The 27,621-nt window shown below is 44.6% G+C and overlaps 3 protein-coding genes and 1 long non-coding RNA gene across 5 annotated transcripts in view; 2 read left to right on the top strand and 2 right to left on the bottom strand.

Annotated features, from left to right (window-relative positions):
* LOC146672933 (uncharacterized) overlaps window positions 1–27,621 on the top strand; it is a 405,352-nt gene that overhangs the window by 170,565 nt on the left and 207,166 nt on the right. The window lies entirely within an intron of this gene.
* LOC146672937 (uncharacterized) overlaps window positions 1–27,621 on the bottom strand; it is a 339,553-nt gene that overhangs the window by 144,054 nt on the left and 167,878 nt on the right. The gene's annotated exons all lie outside the window — the stretch shown is intronic.
* LOC146672949 (CST complex subunit CTC1-like) lies at window positions 5,314–25,212 on the top strand. Of its 2 annotated transcripts, none has more exons than XM_085401378.1 (25): window positions 5,314–5,630; window positions 10,078–10,162; window positions 10,547–10,646; window positions 10,722–10,944; window positions 11,950–12,179; window positions 12,258–12,387; window positions 12,457–12,753; window positions 12,834–12,956; window positions 13,043–13,272; window positions 13,393–13,537; window positions 13,611–13,813; window positions 13,886–14,055; window positions 14,138–14,252; window positions 14,398–14,806; window positions 14,894–14,983; window positions 15,308–15,445; window positions 16,463–16,509; window positions 16,660–16,745; window positions 16,918–17,053; window positions 17,330–17,398; window positions 17,472–17,634; window positions 17,837–17,892; window positions 17,999–18,155; window positions 18,863–18,983; window positions 25,002–25,212. In XM_085401378.1, the coding sequence occupies exons 1-25, from the start codon at window positions 5,445–5,447 to the stop codon at window positions 25,151–25,153; spliced, it is 3,861 nt and encodes a 1,286-aa protein (XP_085257504.1). In that variant the 5' UTR covers window positions 5,314–5,444; the 3' UTR covers window positions 25,154–25,212. The 2 variants fall into 2 exon arrangements, with proteins under 2 accessions (XP_085257504.1, XP_085257503.1); XM_085401377.1 differs by lacking the exon at window positions 25,002–25,212 and adding an exon at window positions 19,053–19,731.
* On the bottom strand, window positions 21,808–26,033 carry LOC146672948 (E3 ubiquitin-protein ligase TRIM21-like). Its single transcript, XM_085401502.1, has 2 exons — window positions 25,902–26,033; window positions 21,808–24,332 (listed from the first exon to the last, which is right to left on the bottom strand). Exon 2 carries the CDS (start codon window positions 24,321–24,323, stop codon window positions 22,632–22,634), a length of 1,692 nt encoding a protein of 563 aa, XP_085257628.1. The 5' UTR covers window positions 24,324–24,332; window positions 25,902–26,033; the 3' UTR covers window positions 21,808–22,631.

The raw sequence follows: 27,621 nt of genomic DNA, 5'->3' as shown, positions 1-27,621 counted from the left end.
TTAATGAATCGATTTTACATTATCCAAGCCAGAATCGATTTTAATCGATGAATCGATTATAAAAACCCAGCCCTAGCGTAAAGTACTGTCGATGAAAACAAAGAGAGAAATTATTGATAAATATGAGCGAGGTGGGAAACTTTGTGCTATTGCACGCGAGTATGGCCGAAATCCTTCGACCATAGGAACAATTCTAAAACAAAAAGAAGTCATCAAAGCAGGTAAACCTTCAAAGGGCACCACCATCATGTCCAAAAGGAGGACCCCCATACACGACGAGATGGAAAGGCTTCTCCTTGTTTGGATTAAAGACAAGGGAGAGACTGGCAATACCCCCACAGAGACTGTCATTTGCGAGAAGGCGTCCTCAATTTATAATGATTTAGTAAGTAAGGCAGCTTCCGATGAGCAGCCAACGGCATCGACGTCCTCGCAGGAGGCACCCCTAACCTCCCCAGAGTTCAGGGCATCGCATGGGTGGTTTTATCGGTTCAAGAAGAGGACTGGCAACCACAGCAAGTTCCAATCACAAGGCTGCCGAAGAATTTGTTAAAAAATTTGAACTTATAAATCAAGAAGGCTACATCCCCCAGCAGGTATTCAACTGTGACGAGACTGGCCTCTTCTGGAAAAAGATGCCGCGGCGTACGTACATCACCGCGGAGGAAATAAAGATGCCAGGCCACAAGCCCATGAAGGACCGTCTCCACCCTCGCCCTGTGTGCTAATGCCAGTGGGACTGTAAGGTCAAGCCACTCCTAGTGTACCACTCAGAAAATCCGCGTGCCTTCAAGAAACACAAAATTTTAAAGGAGAGGCTCGAGGTTATGTGGAGGTCCAACCCCAAGGCCTGGGTGACCCGACAGTTCTTTGTCGAATGGGTCAACTTGGTCTTTGGCCCTGCTGTCAAGAAGTTCCTCGAGGAGAACGAGCTCCCCATGAAGTGCCTGCTGATCATCGATAATGCCCCCGCCCACCCCTCTGGCCTCGAGGACGATATCCTGGAGGAGTTCTCGTTCATCAAGGTTCTCTTCCTCCCTCCCAACACGACCCCTCTCCTCCAGCCCATGGACCAGCAAGTGACCTCTAATTTAAAGAGACTGTACACGAAACACATGTTCAAACGGTGTTCGGACATAACAGAGAGTACGCAGCTCAGCCTCAGGGAGTTTTGGAAAAATCATTTCGACATCGTTGCATGCCTCAAGTTGATTTCTTTGGCATGGCGGGAGGTGAGTCGTCGAACGCTAAATTCTGCTTGGAGGAAGCTGTGGTCTGATGCTGTTGCCCCTCGAGATTTTGAAGGCTTTGAGGGGGAACCTCAACCTGAAGTCAAGGTTGAGGAGATCGTAAATCTCGGCACCGCCCTGGGACTGCAGGTTGACGAGGAGGATATAAACGACCTTGTGCATGAACATCGAGAGGAGCTGTCAACGGCAGAGCTGCAAGAGTTGGAGGCGATGCTGCACTCATCAGTACAGCAACAATTCAGCGAGGAGGAGGCCGTCATACCATCGGCCGATATCAAGGACAATCACCCTGAAAAGAACTTTACCGCTCATGCTATAGAGCATTTTGTTGACATCTCCCACTTCAGATCTACTTTTGAAAAGTAGACAGAGACAGACGTCGTTGGATAGATTTTTCACAAAGAGGCCAGCAACAAGTCAACCTTCAGGTGAAAGTGTGCCTACATGCAGCATATGTATGCATGCATACAGCTGACACATATATACACTTATTCCTCTAATTTTGAGTTATTGGTAATGTTTTTACCCAAATGCGATACTTCTTAAAATACAAGCAGACATTACAAAGAAAGCTGAAGTGTTACTAATTGTGTAAAAATGTCTGAATTGTTTTTTGTTACCTTTCTTTTTTACTTGTAGTGTTTTAGATGTCAGGGCTGTTGGTGGATTAAAACTTTTTGTTAATAAAAATAATGTTCTCTCTGGTCTTTAATGTGCACTTCAGTGTCTGTTGCACTACCTCCTGATGTTTAAAGCCTGATTAATCTTTGAATTAAAAAAATCAACAACTTTACACCTTAATGTTATGCCAGTTTCCCCCGTGGTGGTGCTGTATGTATGCATGCATACGTATGCTTTCTTCAGCCTCCACCACCTCCGCCACCAAGAACTCCGTCTCCAGCCAGCATCTAAGCACTCAAAAGGCGCGATGGCTGCTTCGATTTACAAAAAACCGTCGGGAACAGATTAATTTCGTAAGTCGGGGTTCCACTGCAGTGTGTTGCTGTGACATTTGTGAGGTTCCCTCAGACACACTCCGCCAGTCTTGTTGCTGTTAACAACAAAATATTAAAAAATCCACCATCTGTTCCACCGTCACCAGTTAATCTGGAACACCGGGTGATTTAACGCTACTCTGTGTTCATACTTGGAAGTGTTAGCATGTTATTGACTTGGATACTATATTGTTTTAAGCCTTTGTGAATGTTTGTTCATTTTAAAGTGAAAACGCCATCTGCTTTTGGCACAAAACTATCGAATTTGCAGCTTCAGTTAGGTGGGATGGTTTGTCAGACATCACTGTAACATCATCCTACAGTAGGACCGTTTGTCAAACAGTGGTTACATGATGTCTGGAGACTTTCTGGTTCAGTTTTGTTTGTTTAGCAACTTCTGCTCATTTACGTAACTGCTGTTTTAGTCATGGCTTGTTTTCTTTGCGTTTGCTGGTTGTAGAAATGGTTTCTATGAAGCGTTTCTTTTAGCTGAACGAACTGCTGGTGTGCGTGCATGTTTTATACATGTGCTAAAGTTAAATGTCTTTGTGCAGAACATTGTGTGCTTTGGAGAAACAGCAGAGGATCAACAAAGGTTCAGTTTTAAAGTAGGTACTGCTCTGTGTCCAGTGTAGCGACATAGCTAGCTTTGCATCATACCGAGACACGCTACTGGTGCTATAAAGTGATGTGCAGAGTTTGTCTCTCTCTTTGTATTTGCAGTCCAAACAACATGGAGAAAAACATTGTGTACTGCCTGCTGTGCAACAAGCCCCAGCTGTTCATTTGGAATCACCTGAGCGGAGTGTGCCTGAAACACGGCACAGCACAGGAGAGGGAGCAAGAAGCTTCCAGAGCTAAAGCCTCCCAGAAGCTGTTTTCCAGGGAAGGTCGACTCTGGAGCTTCTCGGAGCTGCAGGAGTTTTGCAAGGACGCAACATCTTGCACCAAACTCTGCAGTCGTCTTCAGAGTCGTGGCTTTATCATCACAGACACTCCCCAAACCTGCCCAACACAGAGGTCTGATGAGCTTGTTGCCACTCTGGCCAGTCCAGCTGTGGCTCCGGTTGACTCGGTCCATCCCTGATGGAGTCTCCCATAAATCCTTTGGCTGGACATTTGACTTGTCTTTATTTTTCCTTTGTTTGATGCTTTGCTTGGCTTTTGTTGTGTCTGACCTTTTCTGATTAAAAGAAAATTGAGCTCACAGGACACCATGTTGCCTCAGCTGATGCAGTCCTCTTTGCAATAATGTTTATTTCCAAAGGAATTTCTAGAAATTCAGAACAGTAAAATTCACAGAATGAATTAGAAGATAACTCTGATGTAGTTAAACTAAAATCCTCTGTGGGGGTTAGTATATAAACTCTTAACACCTAGTTAGCATGAATAAGTGTTGAATGATCAACTCCAGACAGATTTGGTATTCAACACTAAGTCAGAGTTAACGTTCCAACTCTCCAATAAGAGTTAAATTAACTTATAAAGAGACTTTAAAAGAGCTGAAATCAAACCTGACAGTCTTCATTTGGACATGTTGGATTTGCTGTGTGGTAAGGCACCTGGGCCAGATGGCTTTGTGACTTTACAAAACCTTCCCAGAAGAAAGAATAATTCCACTTTTTAACATGTATGTAGAAGCATATCACACGGAGGCTCTCCACCCACTGTGAGACAGGCAGTGAGTACTGAGAAACCTGCTAAACCTGCAGAACACTCATCATTTAGAGTCTGACGGGGGTTGACACTAAAATACTTTAAATGTTTAGCATGAAGATCAGAGCCTTGGATCCCACATTTGATTCACTTTGTACCAAAGCATCAAGGGTTTCACAATATAAGAAGGGTTCTCATATAATTCATGAGAGATGTGATGCTAACGATGCAGCTTTATTATCACTGGACGCTCGTCAGGCCTCGGACAGAATAGACTGGTCAGATTTATTTAACCTTCTCCCAAGATATGGATTTGGAAATCATTTTCTCAGATGGGTTCAACTTAACCCGTCACATCGGAGCGTTCCACTCATCAGGGGTGCCCGTTATCTCCAATGCTATTTATTCTGACTATGGAACCTCTGGTGATGACACTTAGAATGAGAGCTGTACTATTTGGTTTCCAGTTAGGAGATCGAGAGCAGAGATTGGCCCTAGGCCCTAGACTGGCTGTCTGTTAGCCAAGTTGCAAAATTAATGCTACAAATGGAGCTATTTAGACGATTTTCTGGCTATAAATGATTCAAAATCCTCCTCCGTCCTATTCCTGAACAAGGATGAAAGGTTATGCAAAGTTTTTATATTGAGTCACGTCCTCTGCCTCCTCCAAAAGAATCCTTTCAGAAGTTAAACGATATCTTTAATTGGTTAATTTGGAATAACAAAGGTCCTAGATGAAGACTTGGCTTGTTGTACCTGCCATATGAAAGAGGGGGTTACAATTCTCTGATCTTAAACTGTATCACTGGTCTGCACAGGTGCGCTCAGCCACGCTCTATTTTTCCACTGAGACACCTGCAGCCTGGATAAAAAGTGAACAAAAAACGGTGACAAACCTTCAGTTTGATCTGCATCTATGCTCTGCAAGCTCAAAAAATAAAAAAATTATATATATATATATATATATATATATATATATATATATATATATATATTATTTTATTTTATTTTAAAGTTTCCACTTGACAGAAATGTGTTTTTGTTTGAGATTCCCGAGGTTCGCACGGTGTCATCCTCCTGAAAAGGAAACACCTTGTGGCGTCAGGTGAGCTGCAAAAGGTGCTGTCAGTCACATGACCCTGAGCCTCAGCAGGAAGTCTGACCCCTTCATAATAAAAGCATGTTCTTCACCTGCACTAATCAGGCTGAGAACACGCTGGGCTGGAGTCACGTGATCGACTTGTAGTTCAAACACAGCTGTTTCCTTTCCTGAGTTCTTATCACATCATCTAAACACATTTCCTCCACCTCAGAACGTTTCTATCAAGGAAAAGTGCTTAGGAAAGGAGGTAGGAGACCACTGAGTGTATGTGAACGTGAAGGGCTTTTATTGTGAAATGCAGGGTAGGGAAAAGTTGTTCCGCACATGCGCGGTAGAGATCCTGCGTGAGCAGAGACTAGTCAGTTTAATAAGTTTGATGATTTGTTTAAAATACAGAACAAAAGTAAACAAAGTAGGACGGTAGGGCATCATGGCGGCTTTATGAACGGTAAGAGGCGGGAACACGGGGGCGACGGTCAGAGGGAGGACATCAACAGGAGGAGGACCGGAAGCTGTTTGAAAGCCGTGAGCGGGAGTTTGTCAGCAGGGGGAGAAACCGGCACCCGGAGCGAAGACATGGACCCCCTGCAGGAGCTCCTGGACCGGGTCAAGCCCAGCACCGAGGCGGTGAGTCCCAGTCTGACCCTGTTTGCCCGAACTGAGCGATAAATAACAGTCTACGTACACGCACAGCCCTGCGTACGTAGACTGTCTGCGTCATGACGTAGGCAGAGTTCAGTTCAGTTCATTTTTATTTCAAACATTTCAAACATGTGCCTTCACAATCATTACAAAATATCATTCCAGTATTTGTTTGAAAAGGAGTAGGCTGAAGTATTTACTTATTTGTCCCTACCCCTTCAAGTTTTACCTCTCATTCATTTAATTTTTTTTTGTCTTAAATTAAACAAACAACATATGAAACATATGAAGTAAAACAAAACATAACATACATAAATCAAAAACAAGAAATTAGCAAGCCCCACCACAGTATAGTTTCTTTCATATGAAAAATACAGAATGTGTATATTTGCAGATACACAAGTTATGGAAAAACAACAAACCAAAACAAAAAAAAAAAAAAAAAAAGAACCACAACACCATTACCAGCTACATTACCGTCCTGGGTTAACCCCGTTTTCTTCATTCTTATACTTATTTAAAATTAGGTTTTTATATTTTACTTTAAACTGTTTTATGTTTTGACTGTCTTTTATTTCTTCTGTTAGACTGTTCCATAATTTAACTCCTGCAATTGACATAGTTCTTAAAGTTGTTCTAGCACTTTGTATTTTTAAATTCCATTTCCCTCTTAAGTTATACCCACCTTCTCTTTCTATGAACAATTTACAGATTTCTTTGGGAAGCAATTTATTTCTGACTTTATACATTATTTGCGCTGTTTTAAGCTTCACCAAGTCTTGGAATTTAATAGCTTGCATTTTGACAGAGTGCATTTGTATGGTCCCTGTACCCCACATTATTTATTAATCTAATGGCCCTTTTCTGTATTATAGTTATTGTTTGTGTGTTACTTTTGTATGTGTTTCCCCAGACCTCTACACAGTAGCTCATTTAAGGCAGTAGTAAAGCACAGTATAAAATGTGCAGTGCTTTCTGATCCAACATATGCTTTGCTTTCCCCAGGACGGCAATGCCCCGTGCCAATTTCCCCCAAACATAAGTAATGTGTGGCTTCCAACAGAGCTTGTGGTCAATGATCACCCCAAGAAATTTTATTTCATTGACTCTTTCTAAATATACATTGTCAACACATATTTCTACTTCGATGTTTTTCTTTTGGTTTCCAAACAACATAAATTTGGTTTTATCTAGATTCAATGATAATTTATTTATATCAAACCACTTCTTTAATATCGTTAATTCCTGTGTGATCATTTCCAAAACCTGTGGCAATTCCTCTCCTGAACACAGTATATTTGTGTCATCTGCAAATATTACAAACTTTAAAATCTCCGATACTCTGCAGATATCATTTAAGTACATAATAAACATTTTTGGACCCAGTACTGAACCTTGAGGTACTCCACAAGCTATATCCATCAAATTAGATTTATATTCATTTATTTGTACATATTGTTGCCTATTCCCTACATAGCTTTTTAACCATTCCAAAACCACTCCCCTAAACCCGTACTTTTCCAGTTTTTTTAATAGAATTTCATGATTAACAGTATCAAACGCCTTCTTTAGATCTAAGAAAACTCCGAGCGCATACCTCTTATTATCCATACATTCCGTTATCTTTTCCATTAAATCTATCAGTGCCAAAGCTGTTGATCTGTTGTTTCTGAACCCATACTGACTATCTGTCATTAATTCATATTTTTCCACAAAACTGTCAAATCTTTTTATGAAGAGTTTTTCCAGTATCTTAGAGAACTGGGAGAGTATTGACACTGGTCTATAGTTTGTAAAATGATGTCTTTCACCGGTTTTGTAAATGGGAATAACTTTAGCAACTTTCATTTTTTGTGGAAAAACTCCTTTTTGAAACGACAAGTTGAATATATATTTTAATGGTTTTACGATACCATCAATAACTGTCTTTACCGTTACCATATCAATATCATTCCAGTCTGTACTGGTTTTGTTCTTAAGTCCTCTAACCATGTCATAAATCTCTTTCTCTTCCACTGCTCTTAAAAACATTGAGCTACTATTCCTTTCAATATTTTCACCAGTGTCCCTTTCTATTCCATCAACCTTTATTTCTTCTGCCAGTTTTGGCCCTATGTTTACGAAGAATTCATTAAAGCCATTTACTATCTCCTCCATGTTATTAATACTTCTTGTCCCTTCTATAAAGTACCCAGGGTAATCATTATTCCTTGATTCATTTTTGATTATTCTGTTTAATACATTCCATATATCTCTTGTGTTATCTTTATTGTGTTCTAACCTTTTAATGTAATACTCTCTTTTACAGGATCTCATTATATTAGTTAATTTATTTTTGTAAGTTTTATACTTCATTTCAGTTTCTATTGTTCTCTTTTTTATGAATTCTCGATATAGGGTATTCTTTTTTTTGCTGGCATTTTGTAGTCCTTTTGTCATCCATGGTCTTCCTGCATAGTTGTGTTTCCTATTGATTTCAATTACTGGGCAGTTTTTATCAAGTAATGTGTTAAATGTTCTTAAAAATCCTTCGTAAGCTTTATTAACTTCTGTTTGTTCATACACAATATTCCAATCTTGCTTTAAAAGTTACTTTCTAAGACAATTTAAGGTCTTCTCTGTTCTTATTCTTTTGTAAATAATCTTATGTCCATCGTTGTTCACTTTATAATGGCATTTATAAGATGCAAAGACTGGTAAATGGTCACGTATGTCGTTGATTAACAGCCCACTTTTTATCTTTCCTTCTATTATATTTGTAAATATATTATCTAATAGAGTTGCACAATGAGATGTTATTCTGGTCGGTCTTGTTATCAGTGGAAATAAACCTATGCTGTACATGGAATCAATAAATTCTTCTGTACTCTTATTATGATTTGGATTCAATAAGTCAATATTAAAGTCCCCACAAATGAACATTCTTTTCTGATTTATATTTGTAAATAAGTCCTCCATATTATCCTTAAATATCTCAATCTTAGATCCTGGTGTTCTATATATACAACTGACAATTAGGTTTTTCCTTTTTTCTATACTTATTTCCACTGATAAACATTCCATCACTCCATCAATAACAGTCGTCATTCTTCCCATTCTTTTGTACTTTAAGTTTTTATCAATGTAAAGTGCCACCCCACCTCCTTTCTTGTTGATCCTGTCTACATGAAGGAATTCATATCCATTTATTTTAAAGTCTTCTTCTTTTCCAGGAGTTATCCAGGTCTCCGATATGGCTATCACATTGAATGGCTGTTCAAACTGTGTTATGTAGTCTTTGATGGATTGAAAGTTTGCATATAAGCTTCGACTATTAAAGTGAACCATTGTTATACCCTGTTCTACCTTGAATTCCTTTTTAAGTTGCTCATTTGTATAATAATTGCATTCATTTGTCTTATTGTTAAAGAAATTACAATCAGGATCTATGTTGCTGTCATAAATAAATGTCTTATTTTCAATATCTATATGAGTTGTTAGTTGAAAATTGTCAGACATCTGCGTTGGTTGAGCACTTGGACGGTCCCATCATATTTAGCACTGCTTTGCATTTATCAGTTATATTTTTCTAGTTCCGTCATCTCTTTGATGACTAGAACCTTAGCCTGCTCTGGTGTTCCATTTAACTTAATGAATATTTTACAGTCTGACGTCCAAGTTGACTGTATTTTCTTCTGTTTTCTTAATATTCTTGCTTGTCTTGCAATGTCTGCATTTTTCTTGATTAGGTGTTCATTTAAATAAACATTTGTACCTTTTAGCTTTCTTCCTTGCTTGAGCAGTTCTTTTTTCTGTTTTCTATTAACAAAATGAATGATAATGGCAGGAAGAGGATGGCATCCCTCAATATTTTTACTGTCCATTTCTATACCTTTGCTTTTAAAGAAGGCCATTACCTGCTCTTCCAAAGAGCGTAGCTCTTGCTCGGGTGGCTCCCCTCTCTCTGATGCTGCTACCCGTGCGTATGTCTGATGCTTGGTTTCCAGTCCTGTCACTATCACATCATTTACTCTTGAATATTGTTCCAGATCTGACACCCGTCCTTCCAGCATAGCAATCTTCTTGTCCTTTTCCTCGCTCTGCCTTCTTAGTTCTTTAATATCATCCATTAAATTGAGTATCAGATTTTGTTGTTTTGAAATTGTTGTTATTTCTTCAGACATAAAGTTTAGGGATTTCTTTATGTCCTCCAGTTCCTCCTCATTAACGTTGCTCCTCTTAGGCGGCATCTTAACGGCGTTAAGGCCCGCTGGTTGCGAAGCACCCTTGAGGGTTGCCGAAACCCGGCCTGTCCTGGCAATTAAGAGCAGCAGCCGATCGCTGTTTCGAGCTAATTCTATAGCAGAAATCCACACAGAAAAGAGAATATAAGGATGTGAGCCTGTTCTACATTTATTATTGTGACCTCCGACCTGCTGCTTTGTTTCTTTAGGAGTCCCTGTGGTTAAAGAACATCTTCACCTCCATCTCTGAACACCTGAGTCCTGTGGTGTGTAGCTCCGCCCCCTCGCAGACAGGTGAGTTCCTGTTTGTTTGAAACAGCTGGCTGATAAATCAGCTGTACTTTAAATCCTTAATGACGATGTCCATGTCTTTTATGAAACCAAATACTATTTAAACCATTATTTAAACAGTGAAAGCAGGGCTCACCTGCCCTCACAGGTGTCATCAGAGCAGTCCAGTGTGTAGATGTGAGTGTGGTTCAAAGGTCAGAGCCATGAAGGTGACCGACTGTCAGTGAGGAACAGGGAGGACTAAGAGTCTGAGGATGAAGAGCAGCTGCTTCCTCAGGTGGTCCCACCTGTTGACACACCAGCTCTGGTGTCCACTTCAGGTGTTCTCAGTGGGCGGGGCTTCAGTTGTTTATGTTTGTGTTTACCCTTTAAACTTTGTTTTCCCAGGTAACCACGGTGACCTCAGCCTCTTCGATCTGAGCATGTGTGCGGTGCAGGCGATCCAGCAGCAGATGTGGGTGGCCCACAGCTTACCTGTCAGCTACAGGTAACGCCCGCTGACATCATCGCTGTAGCAGGTCACGTGACCTGGCCTTACCGCTGTCCTCCCGTCTGTCCGCAGGCTGCTGTCCGTCTCCCAGCTCGTCTCCCAGCAGTACCTGGCCTGCGTCAGCAACCTGTCCTGGAGCACCAATCAGCAGAGAGCCTGGGCCAGGGAGGCGGAGCTCGCCGTGCCGGGTCAGAGGGCGCTGCCGAGGGTCAACCTGCTGCTGATTGGCTGTCTGAGAGAAGGCCCTGACGGAGAGTACAGGCTGACGGACGCCAGCGGCAGCGTCATGTGTGAGGTGAGTCAGAGGGGGAGGAGCCTAACCTTAACCCATCGTCCATCAGCTGGTTAGTTCTCAGGAGCTTCTTCACAGCAGCGTCACTAAACCGGATCTGGTCAGAACTGATGGTAACGAGGTCACAACAAACTGCAGGTGTTCATGTGCAACGTGAATGAAATCGAATTCCTCTTTAATTCAGCTCATTCTCTGTGCAGGGACACAAGTGCTGATAGAGTCTGGTCATCACACGCTTCTCTGCTGATGTTTACATCAGCATGAAACAAGCAAACAAGCTCAACAGCTGACTTTCATTTCTGTAAATCAGAAACATCAGGACTTGTTAAATGTGAGCTGTGTTTATATGGATTCACTTAGCTGATCGATAAGTAAGGATGTAAAGACAGAGTCTGTCAGCAAGTGAGTAACTGTGCTGGCACAGACGTGATGACAGCAGAGCTTTATAAAGATGTGGAGCCTCCTCCTCACATAAAGTATACAGATAGCATCACCTGCAGTAACCTGACAGATTACAGTCAGACAGCTGCAGCAGGCTCAGTGTGGTCCTAGCATCACCGCACGGATTAATGACTCACAGTACTTGAAATGTGCAATTCCCTTGTGTTCTTATTGCTATTTATTCTATTCATCCCATTTCTATACTCTGTATTTGTATATGTGTATATTTCTGCTCACCTTCTGTAAGTTCTGTCAGTGCTGGGCTGTTGGAAACCGAATTTCCTGGAGGAACGCAGCCGAGGGATCAATAAAGTTTCATCTAATCAGATCAGATTAGATTAGATTAGATTAGATCAGATCTAATCCAATCTAATCTAATCTGATCTAATCTAATCTGATCTAATCTAATCTGATCTAATCTAATCTGATCTACTGCAGCTATAAAACAAACGGCATCACTGCAGATCAGAGCTGATGAAGCTGTCATCATCAGTACAGGCTTCCAGCATCCACCCAGGACACACTCCGCCACTCTCTCACCCGCGTCTCTCTCTCTCCCTCATCCAGTGCCTGTCTCTCTCGCCCCTGTGGCTCGATCGTCCCGTTTTCCTCCCTCACTGGAACTACATCCCCCACAATGCATCGGGCCAGGAAGAGGCCGCAGGCTTCTTGGAGCTGATTGGCTCCCCTGTCCTGTTGTGTCCTGGTGCTGAGCAGGGATTGGCTGCTGCTCCTGGAAGGGTGGAGCTAAGCGGAGCGGTGGGAGTCGGAGAGGCCAGCAGGCTGCTGAGGCACAGGTGGGTCACATGACCTCTGAACTGCAGCGGAGTTTCTGAGCAGTGTGTGTGACAGATGTGTGTGTGTGTGTGCTCCAGGGTCAAAGGTCAGCGGCTGAGCGTGTTCGGAGAGGTGGGCTCAGTCTGCCCTCTGCTGGCCGTGGCAGGAACGACCTTCTTTTGCTTCACGCTGACGGATGAGTCGCGCTCGCTGCCCGTGCTCGTACAGGTACCAGCTCTCTGAGGATGATGATGGTGAGGAGGGACGATGAAGCTCAGTGTGTGTGTGTGTGTGCAGGACAGCAGCCGGCTCAGCTGGATCCAGCGTGTGTGTGTCGGGCAGAGCGTGTGTGTGACAGCTCTACGTGTGTGTGCGCTACGAGGCTGGAGAGGAAACAACATCCTGTGTGTGACGAAGCGCTCCGAGCTGCACGCCGACTACACGCACACACAGGAACACACACAGGAACACACACACTCTGAGTCCCTGCTGTCACAGCCTGCTGAGGACGACTGTGAGGAGGCGGAGCATGAGGAGGTGGAGCTGGACCAATCAGCTGTGAGGATAAAGCAATCCAAAGTCATCAGCTACCAGGTGAGAGTGCTGTGAGCTCTGATTGGCTACCACAGGTTTGTACCTGTGTGCTGATTACTAAGCCTCCTCTGCTGTGATAGGGCACGGTGACTGAGGTTGTGAGTGAGGGGGCGGGGCTCTACGTGCTGGATGGGAAGGTGGGTCTGTGCGTGGCCTATCAGCCGGCGGCGAAGAGGAAGCTGAGGGCGGGAGACAGAGTGGAGGTGAGTCACATGATGTGACATCATCATGCCCGTTTGTGTTCGTGGCAGCCACGACTAATAAAGTTTGATGGTTCCTCCTCCTGCAGTTGCATCACGCCCACTTCCTGTACCGGCCCTGCCCGGACTTCCCTCCCAGCATGCTTTGCACCTGCCTGCGCTCCAGCCTGAGGGTGACGGCCTTCAGCAGGGCGGGAGGCTCGCCACCCGACAACCGCTGCCCGGGAGATGGGGCGTTACCACGGTTACTGCTGCAGAGAAACACAGATGTGTCCGATTACCTGTGGACCTGTCACCTAAGCTCGCAGCTGGCACACAGGTGAGGCTCCACCCACCACCACCTGTCCACAGTCAGAGACAGCAGAGCCTAACCTTTGTCCTCCTGTCCTCCGCTGGCTCTGGCTTGTTTCCTGGTCCTGGTTCTGGTCTTGGTCCTCAGTCTGGTCCAAGGTGTGTGGAGGCAGCAGTGTGTGTGCTTGCTGTCCTGGAGGCTGATGGAGACTCTGAGCAGAGCTGGAGGACGAGGACGCAGAGACATCTACGCTGAGATGCTGGACGAGCCTCACACCTGTCCTGTGACGCAGGTAGGTCCCACTCTCACCTGTCTTCCTTACTGGTGAGTGTGGAGCATGCTCAGTGTGCTCTGTGTCCCTGCAGTACAGCGTGTCCTCGGCGGTCCGGCAGTACCTCGGTGTGTCGGAGCTCCTGGAGTCCCTGCAGACTGGCTGCTGGTCTTCGGCCCCTCTGAGCTCTCTGCTGCCCCCTGATGGCTCCAACCTGACCTCCGCCCAGATCAACGGGTTCCTGTCCTGGTCTTGCAGGACTCTGTCCTCCGAGCCTCGGGGTGGAGACGCTGTCAGGTAAGGTGACAGCAGCTCCCACATGAAGTCGTGTGATTACGTACCAATGGTTTTTGCCGGTTTGTGTGTCAGGCAGCGCCCCCTGCTGCTGGTCGGCCTGCTGGAGCTGCCGTCACAGACGTCTGAGTTCAAACACTCGATGCAGCTCAGAGACGCCGCGGGAGCTGCAGCCTGCGTGCTGACGGAGAGCAGCGAGGAGGAGGAGGGAGCGCAGAGGGCGGTCTTTAACAGCGCCTGGATCGGTACAATGCACGCACACAGACACACACACAGGGACACACAGCTTTATTCTTGAATGTGTGTGTGTGTGTGTGTGTGCTGCAGGTTGTCTGGTGGGTGTGGTGCAGTTCACCATGGTGACAGAGAGATTCCTCCAATCAGATTTCCCCTCCTACCAACACCTGGACCAGGACAGGTTCATCACACACAAACACTGCAGGTACACACACACACAACCTGCAGCATGCTGACTGCTCATTGGTCCACTCTCTGTGATGTAGGAGGGCGTCTGATTGGTTCAGGGTGTGAGCTTCCTTCCTGGTTGTAAACATTATGAGTTAAATAAAGCTGGGTTCAATTCACAGGGTTTACCTGCAGTTCTCTCTGGACCACCTGCACATCCTGAGTCCATCTGTTGCCATGGAGACACACCTGAGACACAAGGGGGAGGAGCCAGGAGGGGATGTCACTGCCAGGAAGCAGACAGTAGAAGAAGAAGAAGAGACTGCTGGGAGTAAGAGGAGGAGAAGAGAAGAAGAAGAAGAAGCCAACTCCGGCAACCCCTGGCCCTGTGTCTCCATGGTGATCAGGGTGGAGCAGAAGGAGGGTGTGTCCTGGAGGAATACAGGGGCGGAGGCAGAGGATCAGGAGGCAGGGCTGAGACTGTGCTTCTCAGTGAAAGCTGCTGTGATTGGTCCAGTGGTCAGCTGGAGGCGGGACCCAAAGAATGAGCCAATGACAGAGAAAGAAAGTGAACAAAAGCAGGAGAGAAAGGTGAGAGACGCACCTGTGTGTGTTTACCTGAGCTCACCTGGATACACAGTTACGTGTGTGTGTGTGTGTGTGTGTGTGTGTGTGCAGGTGGTGCTGGCGTTCTCAGGTGTGTGTACGCGGTGGTTTCCTGTCCTCCAGCCTGGATGTTTCTACAGACTCATCGCCGCTAACACTCAGGTATCAACCCAGCTTTGATGATGTCACTAAGGGGCGTGGTCAGAGGTTGGCCTCATCGGTCTCTGCTCTCTGATATTAGTACACATGAACACGTTTTTCAGCTTTAACTGTAGTTGTTCACACACTGAGGTTAATTATGGAGTTCCACAGGGTTCAGTGCTTGGACCAGTTCTGTTTACATTATACATGCTTCCCTTAGGCAGCATCATCAAAACACAGCTTACATTTTTACTGCTATGCAGATGACTCCCACCATTCCTGTTTGTGGGGAGTTGATCTGACCTGAATCCTTGCAGCTGATTGGCCCATGTGTCTGTCAATCAGGATCCCAGTGTTCTGATTGGCTGTGGAGTTTCTGAGCGCAGTGGGGTGGATCTCCACGCTGAGTCGACCCTACAAGTCAGACGTGGTTGGAGATTCCACACTCTGACACGCCCACTGCTGCTGCCCACCTGCAGACAGGTAACACTCGGTTTGCTCCCCGTCTTCCTCCAGGACCCTTAAACTTTTTTTTTAGAGATTGACAGACCATGTGACTTTCACGCATTGCATTGTGGGTACAAGTGGCAACAAATCAAAACACTGCATTAAGCGCTAGCATTTCCAGCACTTTGGGGTCCTTCGGGACTAAGTAAAGAATACAAATACAGGCCATTTACCGTTTATTTAGCTGTTGTTAAATATTTTATCTCCTGTACAGGCCAACACAATCTGTTTGTTGTTTCAGGTTGTAGTGTTACACAACATTTTCAGATCTAATATAAATAAAATGAGTGTTTCGTAATTCATTCAATTTATTGTCTTTATTTATAACTGGCATCATTGTTTCATTCTATTATAGAATCTTACAAGAAAGAGGCAACATTGTAAAAATCCATCAGCTTTATTAGCTGCTTCCTGAAAAACAAATCAACAATACAAGAACAAAAAAAACATTGCTAACAACAAACTGGAAAACAGTTATTCATCACTTGCTTGCTTCAATACAACACTTGGGCACATATATGCGGACGTTTCGTGGCTGTTTCGATATCGCTCTCTCTCTTAACCAATCAGATCTGGCTGTGGTAGCAGCTTTAAACTCGGTATGACCCAGGCTGATAGAGGGGCCAGTCTGGATCACATTCCTGCATTTTGTTTCTGGTTTTCCTACAAAACACAACAAACATTAGCCCGCAAAGCCACAGTGAACAAAGCAGCATAGCAACGAATTCAATTCAAATCAATATAAGACTTATTTGTAACCTACATCAACAATCATGTTGTGATAAATTACGTAATAACTCCAACAGAAGACTTAATAATACAACACAGTTAATAATACAGCAGCTTCTTGCCATTTTTGTGTTTCTTTTTATTACTGTGTGACTGTTTACGTGTGAAAGCCTGCGTGCGCTAGTACTGCTTGCCACTCGTTCCCACAATCCTTTGCGGTTTTACCCCTGAATGACGTCATATTTTTAATGTCTGTGTTTTCAGGCCGTCCCACCCACAGTCTTGTCCGTCTCAGAGGTCTTAGACTGCAGGTAAACTGCTCGTCCCTCACTGAGTCGCCCCCTGTGGCCATCCGAGGAACTGCAGCTGCAGCCTGCTTTAAACTCTTACTGGTGTGTGTGTGTGTGTGTGTGTGTGTGTGTGTGTGTGTGTGTGTGTGTGTGCGCGTGTGTGTGTTTCAGCTCAGAGCTGGTGTGTTTTCAGGGTGTGGTGTCTGAAAGGATCAGTGTGAACAACAGGACCGCCCACTCTGGACACACACACTCAGGTACAAACACACAGGTGGTTTGTGTATCAGGCTTTTTCTGCTGTGAAGTTGTAACATCGGGGTCTATGGGGGCGACTCACTGCTGCCTCTGCTGGACACTAGAGGAACTGCAGGCATCAGTGCTTCAGGTCTGAGTCTCAGGTCTGACTGTTAGCTGAATGTGTGTGTGCAGGTGTGCGTCTCACTCTTTGTGACCAAGCTGGGAGGAGTCTGCAGGTGTACCTGGACCTAAGCCACACCCCCTACCCACCTGGCCTGTTGCCGGGTAACACTCTGCTGTTGTCTGGTTTCCAGAGGAGGCTGTCCAGGTGAGACACACATAGACAGGCTTATAAAAGTTTGGACTCTTTATTTGGACTCATTTCCAACAATGTCAGCCCCAATAAAGTTATGGATCATCTTGCATCAATAGGCTGCTGGTTTTCTTTACTGGTTTCAGGTGTTACCAGCAAAATAGTTGTTTGATCATCTGGGAATGTACCCAGATTTATTTATTTAGACAGAGATCTTGACCCCCCAATGTTCAATACAAAGTCACGCCCATGGTTACGTACCTGTGCGGTTTACCTGTGTGTGTGTTTCAGGACAGGAAGTGTGTACTGCACGTACTTACCTGTCAGCTCCATAACTGTGGTCTCCCTGGGAGACACCAGGTAAGTTTACAGGTAAAGTCTGGTTCACGTGTTTGTCGTGCTGTTGTTTATTTGTTTGTTTGGTTTCTATCAGCTCGGCCCAGCCTCCTCCTCCTGCTCCCATCATGCACCTGGGTGAGTGGGCTCTGAGCAGCAAGCAGAGGTGCGCTGTGGGACAGGTCAAAGGTCACGTGGTGTGTTTCCTGTTCCTGCAACTGCAGTGGAGCTGCTCGCTGTGTGGCAGCGTGTACACACAGGTACTGCATAAAATACACACAGTGTGTACAGGATGTGTTTAGTGTCAGTTTCTCGGGTGCAGTGAAAGTACTCAGAGTGCTTCATGTGTTGTTAGCGTGTTGGTGGCGTGTTAGTGTTGGTGCAGTAAGTAAAGTGTCGTTTTGGAGGAAACTGCTCACGATTTCAGGTGTGTGTGTTTACCTGTTGCTCTCTCTCTCTCAGGGCTGCAGCAGCTCTCAGTGTCACTCGACCTCGTCAGTGTTTCAGTCCAAAGCAAAGTAAGAGCAGCTTCCTGTTGAGCTCACCTGCTGATACGTGTTAATCACCTGGATGAGTCAGGTGACAGTCACATGATCAAACCATGTGGCTCTGCTCTTCCATCAGGCTGGTGATCGATGACGGGACAGGTGAGGCTCACGTCTGCTTCTCAGCTGCTCTGGTTCCTGCTCTGCTGGGATTGGCTGATGCTCAGTGGGAGGGGCTTCAGAGAGCTCTCAGGGTCAGAGGTCACATCAGAGTCTTCCCTCGTGGGCAGAGCCAGGTCAGTAGCACCTGTCAGGTGTATATGTTTACCTGTCACAGGTGAGTCACGTGCTCATCGTCGTCTTTAGACTTTATTTTGTCTTTAAAATTTAAGATGAGGCTTTAACTGTGAAAGGGCACATCCTGTTTGCATCCTGGTAACAGCTCCGTCTGCTCACACCTTACTGCTGAACTGGTTTGGGGGCGTGGCCACTTCCACCTTTAAAAGTCTGTAGGTGTGACGGACCCACGCTGGGCTCACGTGAACAGGAGGGAGGGGCCTTACAGCCGTGTGTTTCAGCGAGACTCAGTTCGTGCCCCTGACTCCACCCACTCGACCTGATGAAGCAGCAGGTGGTGTAGTTCTGAGGGTAATCAGGGCTGACTGTGAACGCCACACCTCCCACATGGAGGGTGGAGACCACAGGGGAGGGGCAGGACAGCAAGAGGCATTTAGGACTCGGGTCACACCAGGAGAACCCACAGGGCCCCTCCACCCACAGGTGGAGCTGTGTTAAAAGACCCTGCAGACTGAAACGTCCTGTGGTCAGAGGAGGTGAAACGAGAAGAAGATGCAGCTACAACCCAAAGAACAGCGTCCACACAGTGAAGCACGGTGGGGACGCTGTGGGGGGGCCACCACAGAGAGAAACAGGCGTCCTGCAGGACGTTTCCACAGGGCCGAGCCGTGAGTCTGCAGAGACATAACCTCTGTGTCTGTCTCAGGTGTGTGACGGGGACGCTGACGACTTCCTCCTCCACTTCCTGTTGTGTCTGTGCAGCAGCGATGTCATGATTCGGCCGCTCAGCCTCACCTGCAGGAAACACACCAACCAGAGACCAGAAGGTAACCCCACCCTCACACACCACCCTCACCACCATGACTGCAACCTTCAGAGTCGTGTGTGTGTTTCAGAGGTGAGGAGGTTCACTCGAGGAGACAGAGAGTTCCTGACCAGACTGGCTCCTCCCCTTCAGCTCACCTGTCTGCACCTCCACCCTGACTGAGCTCCACCTGCTTCGTTCTGACTTCATCTGTTCTACGTGTTCGTACAAATAAAACTTTATTGTTCCTCCTCCTGTCACACGGTATCTCACCTTCACTGACCCTGACGCTGGTGATCAGGGTCAGAGGTCACACGAAGCTCTCTGGGTTTAACAGGTCATGTGACCCTTCTACAGGAAGTGATCCCTGTGAGTGGCGCCCACATCGGAGACGTTCTCAGATGGTGATTCATGAAACCTAATTGGTAAAACTAAACACTGAACGTGTTTCGGTTTGTTTACAGAGGTCAGACGGTGAAAGCTTCAGCCTGACCAGGAAAGAATCAGTCCTCTTTAAATCACACTTACTTTAAATGAATTCCTCCTCACCTTCATGTGTTTTGTATTATTGCATCTTATACTGAAAGAGTTCATCCATCGACACATTTGAATCCTGCAACATTTCACCGTGTCAGTTTGTCATGAATTGGACTATTTTAGGATTTCAGTTCATCTTTCCAATAAAGCTGGCAGCTCTGAAACAGCTGTTCTCTCTGAGGCTGTTTTGCATGTAAATAAAAGTGAAATAATTAAATGTTCTGTGAACAGACCGTCCAGTGGAGCTCCTCAGGGCTCTGTGCTTTCACCACTTTGTTTTCTATGCTAATGAGTGTCAGAGCACGTCAGCATCAGTCCTTCAACATGGTCACAGCCTCTGATGAAGGTGTTCAAATGTGGCTTTTAATCCAGGTTTACACTTAAACAGTCTCCATGAAACGGGCCTCTGCCCTCATTCATCCTGGAGATCACTCGTCTAAACCAACCAACATAAAGAACGTGATGTTTTCAAAGCGAACACGTACACACAGTTGTTATGGATACGATTAAATGTAGGAGCGATGATTCGTGAAATCCTACATGTGTGTTCTAACATGCTTTAATGATGGCACGAGCTGACAATGAATAACATAAAGTTAATAGTTAATCTGCAACAAAACTTTTTCACCGCTTCAGTTTTTGGTCTTTTCCACATACGGTTGTTGTTGTCATGGAAACAGAAACCAATCGGGCCTTGGATGGACGTCGGGAGTTCTTAACAGCAGCTCGTTGTTCATTCTGATGTTGTTTTTTAATTATATTTTATATTTAATATCATATATTGGCCTTTTTCAGCTTTATCTGAAGGGCCACGGGTCAGACTCCAGCTGGGCCTGCCGCTCTCAGCCTCACTCTGAGGAAGCCCACAGTCTCTCACAGTGGAAACTACACCGGGGGACCCCATCCTTGGGGTGGACCCATTTTTGTTGTAGCGTGTTTTGGGGTTTAAAAGCCACAGAGACGCGGTGCGTAGAAAAAATGCATTTCAGCTGTGCTGATGCTCCTGACACGTTGGAACGTTGGGTTGTGTTGCGTGGTTGAGAGGAGGCGGCAAAACACCTAGCAGGCTAGTCGGAAGAACACACACCCACGCTGGTATCGGTAATCCACGGTGGTTCTTTAATACGCCTTCTTCAACAACCATATAAAAGCCCGGCTGAACGGCTGCGGCTCAACAACATAACGCCCAGCGTTCATACAACCCAAGCGTTGCAAACAAAACAAGAAGAAAACGTAAATCCGTCCCTCGTTAAGCAGAAGCGTGCAGGCACGTGTCCTCATAATCCCAGAGAGAGAGAGCAGCGGCACAAACTGATGACACCATCAACCCTCGACTTGGGTGTCTTAAAGGGACACCACACCATAGTGGCTGTCACAACGTATAAGACTGGGGAAACCTGCATTCAGCTGGACCTGAAAAACACTATGTCCAGATAAACACAATCAACTTTTGGAGAAAAATAAAAGATTCTTCATCAGACTAACAACTAAAAACATGACACTTACCTTAACAGTATGGGCTACATCAAATATATTCAAGACCGACAACAACACTTCTCACTGCTGCTAATTTTAACAAAACTAAACAAAAAGTAGAAAAAGGCAATTCACCAAGTCTTGAAAAGTAAAACTGAAAAATAGAAACACAGAATAAAGTAAAACATCCATCCAGATCTTTACCACCAACAACATAAAATCTATCTTGATTAAATGGCCAAATTCTCCAATAAATGAGCAATAATAAAGTAAGAAAAAATAAGACATTCAATTTATGGACGCTCAAATTAACAGAGCGACATTAAACGCACCTCATTGCCTGCCGTAGCGTTCTTCGCAGCTGCACTTCACCTCAAAGGTCGGTTAATACATCGGATTGAACTTAACCAAAGTCCAATTAAAGGAAAATAAATGTTTCTAACAAATACAATGAAGAAGATTAAAATAATTCACTGTCAGTTACTGTCGCTGTGAGTTTGACGAGGTCAGCTGCTTCATTTGGTTCTGCCTAAAGTTCTCTCAGTGATCCAGTGTTTATATGATAAGATACGTGTTTAATGCAGAGAGTTGGAATTACAAGTTGGTAAGAAGCTTTTTAACAAAGGTTTGATTTAAGCTTTAAGTTCAAAGGTGAAAGAAATTTCACGTTTGATGAAGGAAGATCAAGGCTAACAAGGACATAGGTCAAAGGTCAAAATAAGGTGAGAAAATATAATAGATATATATAATCAATCAATAAGGTGAAAATATCAGATAAAAGGGTTTTTTGGTTATAAGGAATAAAGAGGTCAAAGGTCAAAACAAGAGACACTGGTAGAGACCTCAAATCATTGTTACTGAAGAAGGAGGAGTTCTTTAACAGTACGACATTGATAGAGTTTGTTTGTGTGTTTGAGAGTTCAGACTGAAAGGGAGCGCACAATCGTGTGTGTGTCTGCAGCTGTTGTGTTGTTGCTGCATCGTTGCCTCAGGGGGAAAGTTGTGTGTGTGTTATGCAGACTAGCAGAGACTGCAGCTGTCAGCAGCCACACACACTTTCTATTCTTCAAATCAAATCACAGTGAAACATGTTCACTGACAGCTCAGCTTCAGCATCGTCTTCATGCTGTGACTGCAGCCGTTCAACTCTGTTTGTCTTTAACCCAAATCATCACAACATGCAAATATAATCATCAAAATGATGTGACTGGAAGGATGCAGCAGTCTGTGCTCCACCTTTCTCCTCCACACCTGCAGGTGGAGAACATGGATGCATGAATCTCTACAGAGTTCTTTGAATATTATCCGTCTCATCAGTTTTCAGTGAACAAAACTCCTCACAGAGCCAAAATAAGCAGTTTGTATCCAACATAACTCAGCTGGACTCTGATGCTCCGTATAACAGCCACACATGAGTCTGGATTCACTCAAAGCATTGAACAAACTTTATTGGAAATGAAGCTTTTGGACATTTGTTCTCTGATATTTGCTCTTCAGCTCGAGTCTCCATCAGTGGGAACATTTCCTGATTCAACTTTTCTTCTGTTCAAATCAAACTCCATGAGAATCAAAGTGTGAATCAGAGTCCTGATGATCAGATTCTATAGAAACATGGAGACTGTAGAGGATTTACACTCAACATGTTCATTTGTTCCCTTCAATCAGAATCAGAATAGAAATCAAGCGATTCTTCCAATGAAAGGGATCGATTAATGTTATTGACAGGACAGATGATCAGAGGTGCAGAGTTTTTACCTCCATAATTCAGACTGGGACTGAAGAATGGGTGGAGTTTGTGAGTGAAGGAGCAGCCAGTAAAGGAGTAGATCAGAGCTGCAGCACCTACATCATAAAAGGAGACCAGACCCTCCTCATAATCCACAAACACCCCCACCTTCTCAGGACCAGGATGAAGACAGAGGGGGACTGGAGGACCAGCAAGAGCTTCGTACTCATTTCCATTTCTCAGCCACACAGTCCAGAAACCATCCTGAGGACTCAGTGTGATGTCTCCCTTCCTGTTGATCGACTCTGTGGCCACTCCTAAAATCCACGCAGTCTTTCCTTTAACCTGAACCTCAAAGTAAAATCTGCCTGAAGAGAAACTCTGCTCTCCTAAAACCATAGCACAGTAAGAAAATCTCTCTGGGTTGTTTGGAAGTTTCTTCTCCACATCACCACAGTACACTTGTTTTCCATCATCAGACAGGATGAGCCAGGGATTTGCTGTATCAGGATCCAGAGTCACATCCACCTCATGCTGCTGCACCCTCTGCAGCTCAGCCTCAAACAGCTTCTTCTTCATGGGTTTCCAGACTGTCTCCTCCAGCTGAGCCACAGCTCTCCCCACAGTCCCCTCATATGATGGTGGATGAACTCTGACCTCTGTCCAGTCCTTGCTGGGTGGAGCTTTCAGGGAGGAGAAGCTTTGGAGGAGGTGGAGGTGGTCTTCAGAGCGTGAGAGCTGCTCCACCTCAGAGCTTCTCTCCATCAGCTCAGAGATTTCCTGTTCCAGATCTTTGATGAGACCTTCAGCCTGTTTCCCTGTAGCTTCCTGTTTGTCTTCGATCTCCTTCATGAGCTCCTTCAGGCGTCTCTCAACAGACTCCATCAGAGCCGTGAGGACCTGAACACCTTCTGCTTTCTGTCTGTCTGCAGCATCTTTACTCATCTTCACCGACTCTGTGATCTCCTGAATCTTCAGTCGTCTCTTCTGGATCATCTGCTGAATCTCAGCCTCTGTCTTCTCCAGCTCTGCCTTCTTTCCTTCATATTCTTCTCTCAGAGGAACAAACTCGTGGTTCTTGTGGTCTAAAACAGAGCAGAGCACGCAGACACATGTCTGGTCGGTCTTACAGAACAGCTCCAGGAGTTTATCGTGCTTCGTGCACATCCTGTCTTCCAGGTTCTCCACAGCATCAACCAGCTGATGTCTATTCAGACGTTTCACTGTCAGATGAGGCTCCAGGTGAGTCTGACAGTAGGAGGTCTGACACACCAGGCAGGACTTCAGGGCCTTCAGTCTGGTTCCAGTGCAGACGTCACAGGGAACTTCTCCTGGTTTGGCAGCTTGTTGCTCTGAGCTGCTGCTGCTGGCTTTCTGCTGAGCTTCACGTCTGAACTGAGCAACCATCTCAGAGATGAAGGTGTTGACCCTCAGCTGAGGTCGAGTGTAGAAAGTCTCATTACACATGGGACACTGACAGATGACATTCATGTCCCAGTGCTGACTGATGCAGGTTTTGCAGAAGTTGTGTCCACATGATGTAGAGACTGGATCAGTGAACACATCCAGACAGATGGAGCACAGAAACTGATCTTCAGATCGCAGATTGCTGGCAGCAGACATGTCTGCACTCTGAGGGAGAAAGAAGAGAAACATTTGATTCAAAATTCACTTTAAATTTCATTTTACAAAGAGAGAAACAAGCGTCAGTAGTCTGAGGAGCTTGGAGAGAAAAGCGTCTGGACTTCTTTGAGTTTCTTGAAGACGTTTCATCAGAGAAGCTTCTTCAGTTCTCAGAGTAACTGGTGGAGACCCAGCAACACACTCAGACACAAACTGGTTCATCCAAACACAAACCTAACATCGTAGTGTCTGCTGTACAGTGCAGCGTCCAGATGGACAGGATCAACGTTTGGGGATGAAGATAAATACAGTCGTTACAAAGATGTGAAATTGTTTCTCTGTTTTACAGAAGGTCCAAGATTCATCCAGATCATTTGTATACTTGAATAAATCAGTTTGTTGGATATTTTCCATCAATCACTGTGAAGTAAACTTCGACCTTGTTGGTGACTGAATACTTCTTATTGTACGTCCAGATCAACGAGCCATTAATATTAAACAGTGACTGTTCCAGTAGAGCTGACAGTGAGGAGGACGATGAATCACAAACCTCAGAAATGTGTTATTAACTGTTGATCCAGTATTTTAATGGCATTGATGAGAACATGTTTATTCAGAGGTGTCTGTATATTTGGTCCATTTGTGCGTCAGTAAAAACTGTCCTGTTTTCTCTCACAGATACTGGAACATCCTCACAAACTCAGGATGTGGAAGAAGATGAACTTTTCCAGTCACTCGCTGGGATACATCATTCATGTTATTCTGGATCCTCAGAAAACATTGATTTATTTTTGTGTTTCACATATTTGTTTGTCCAAATCAAAGATTGATGTTAGTAGAGAAGAAGCCACCATGATAAAGCCTGTGTGTGAAAACGAGATCAGTGGATTTGATCAGAATCCCATTTAAGGAGGAATTCTGTCCTCCAGTTTGTTTAAATAAGCTTTGGGATTAAACAGCATCATCTATGTTTGTGTCTGATGACATGTTTGATCCAGGTCAGCTTGAATATCACAGCTGATGTGTGGAACTCTGACATGTTTAAAGCCTGATTATCAGGATGATTCAAACACATCTGTCTAAATAATGAGATTCATGTTTCCACACAAAGTTATAAAGTGCAGCATCGACTGTTTTCTGAATGATTGAGGATCATCTGTGACTCTTACAGGATACACTAAGTCAGATAATCTTTGTAAAATGTGTGAATGACTTTTTGAAGTACTGACCAAAATCTGCTGGTTTACAGTATCAAAGGCTTTATATCAATAAAGAATAAATAGGTGTTTTCACGTCTGTAATCCTTATGATCAATCAGATCCAGAATCAATCTAAGAGGAACAGGAAGTGATGAATAACCAGGAAGTGTGGAGTCAGTCTGAAGTCCAGAGCACAGCCTGAGTCCACAGTCCTGAGCAGAGCCACAGTGAGACTGAAGCAGCAGCTCGATGCTCCTACAGTGGATCTGTGGTTACATGAGCAGCTTTCTATGGATCCAGTGTGACTGTGATGAGTCCTGATGAAGTGAACAGAGTGAAGATTTGTGTAGAAGCAGGAAGTGTGATCAGCTGCACTCACCACTGTTGCTGAGAGGAACCTGATGGACTCCAGTGAATCTTCTTTTAGAGACAAACAGGACTCGACTGCAGCTCTGCTGCTGCTCTCTCACACTTTCACTTCTGCAAAATGACGTTGGGCTTCTTGTTTTTCAGGTGTTGCTCCGCCTCTTCCTGCCTCTCCCTTTACAGGAATCAGCCGGTCTGTACTCAGTGACTGTGTGCAGCGGGTGGAGGAGTGAGGAGTGGTGTGTGGGTTCACACAGTAATGACGGCCTCAGGTGATCAGGAGAAACTCACCTGGATTTCCTTTTTCCACAGCAGACTGAGAGCTTCAGCTAGACCCTGAAGGAGGTCTCAGACACAGGTGGTAAAAGTACACACAGTGTGTACTGAAGTAGAAGTACTACTGTTAAAAATACTCCAAGTACTAATTCAACTTCTTTACTGAAGTAAAAGTAAAAAGTACTGGCTGTGAAATGAGAGTAAAAAGAGCCGATTGAAGAACATTTCTAACACGTGTTTATACAAAGCTAACTGAACCATGTGCTGCATCAACGTGATAATAAAATAATATTATTCACTTTGTTTCTAATAAATATTCCCAGCTTGAATCAGACAAGTTGAACATGAGCAGAGAAAAAGAAGCAAATCCAAATATTCCTGTGTTCAGTTTTCTCCATTTACAGGCCGACTGTGCCTCTAAACAGGAACATGAGCAGGAAGAGGCTGAAGTGGATTCAGCAGGTGGAGGATGCCTAACATCAGCTGGAAAGATTTACTGTGACGTTTGTTTGCTGTTTTCGCCTCGTGCACGAGAACATCACCAAATAAACTCCAGACAGTTTTTAATATTTCACTGTTCAAGAGCAAAAAGACTGACGGACTGTGTTTAAGGCCACCTCACAAATGTCACACATGAAATATTCAGTGTTTATTTGCTGGTTTGTTGGCAGCAGCTCCTTAAAGTCTGTCACACATCTGTTTGACCGTCTCCAGTTAATCTGAGACACCAGTTAATCTGCAACAGCAGCATCAGGCGGCTCAGCTGATCTCTGGTGTGTAACTGCTGTGCTGCGCTCCCATTCCTCAGTGAAAGCAACAGCAGAACAAAAACTCTCTCCATCCACATGTTTGAAAAGAAAGCTTTTAAACAGATGGACACACTCAGTAAAGGACAAAGAAAGAAGTAAGAAAAAATTAGAGTAAAGAGTAAAAGCAGGAGCAACTGAAACAGGCTGCATGCTAGCTGACGCATGCTAGCTGACACATGAGCACTAGAACTGTTCAACTTCATTGTTATGATTTCAGCACAGAGTTACATGAAATCCTGCATCAAAAAGAACAACACAGCGATCACAGACATGTTTCTGCCAACAAACCAACATTAACCCAGAAAAGCCTCTAAAACAACCTGCTGTGGTTTGGAGTAGAGATTCCTGAATTTACCAGGTGCACCTGAAGGCAGCACAATTTAAACCGTAAATAATGATGTAGGTGCGCAAATCCTTTTCAAGCGTCACAGCATCAAATGAGCCGGCTTACGTTTGTTGCACTTCTACACCAAGTTTTACGCTCGCGTTTCTTCGTTGCTGATTTTTGTTCCACAAACCAAAAGAACAAAGAATCAACCTTTAATATATTTTCATGTGTGTTTCAAGCACTGTGACATATCACACACACACATGCTGAGTGTGTCACTGATAAAGCTGTGACACAGCAGCTCACTCAGTCCAGTCCAG

Source organism: Rhamphochromis longiceps, linkage group LG3 (assembly GCF_057381845.1).
Source record: "Rhamphochromis longiceps isolate RC_006_pf linkage group LG3, R_longiceps_female_GT1.1, whole genome shotgun sequence".
Lineage (NCBI taxonomy): Eukaryota > Metazoa > Chordata > Actinopteri > Cichliformes > Cichlidae > Rhamphochromis > Rhamphochromis longiceps.
Note: the sequence above shows the minus strand (reverse complement) of the source record. Positions and strands in the feature narration are given on the sequence as shown.

Excerpts from the sequence above, each read along its gene's own strand:
- LOC146672949 (XM_085401378.1), top strand. The coding sequence starts at position 5,445 with ATGAACGGTAAGAGGCGGGAACACGGGGGCGACGGTCAGAGGGAGGAC. Across the intron at positions 12,180-12,257 it reads AGCAGGCTGCTGAGGCACAG|GGTCAAAGGTCAGCGGCTGA; the intron begins GTGGGTCACATG and ends TGTGTGCTCCAG. Across the intron at positions 14,807-14,893 it reads AACAAAAGCAGGAGAGAAAG|GTGGTGCTGGCGTTCTCAGG; the intron begins GTGAGAGACGCA and ends GTGTGTGTGCAG.
- LOC146672948 (XM_085401502.1), bottom strand. The coding sequence starts at position 24,323 with ATGTCTGCTGCCAGCAATCTGCGATCTGAAGATCAGTTTCTGTGCTCC.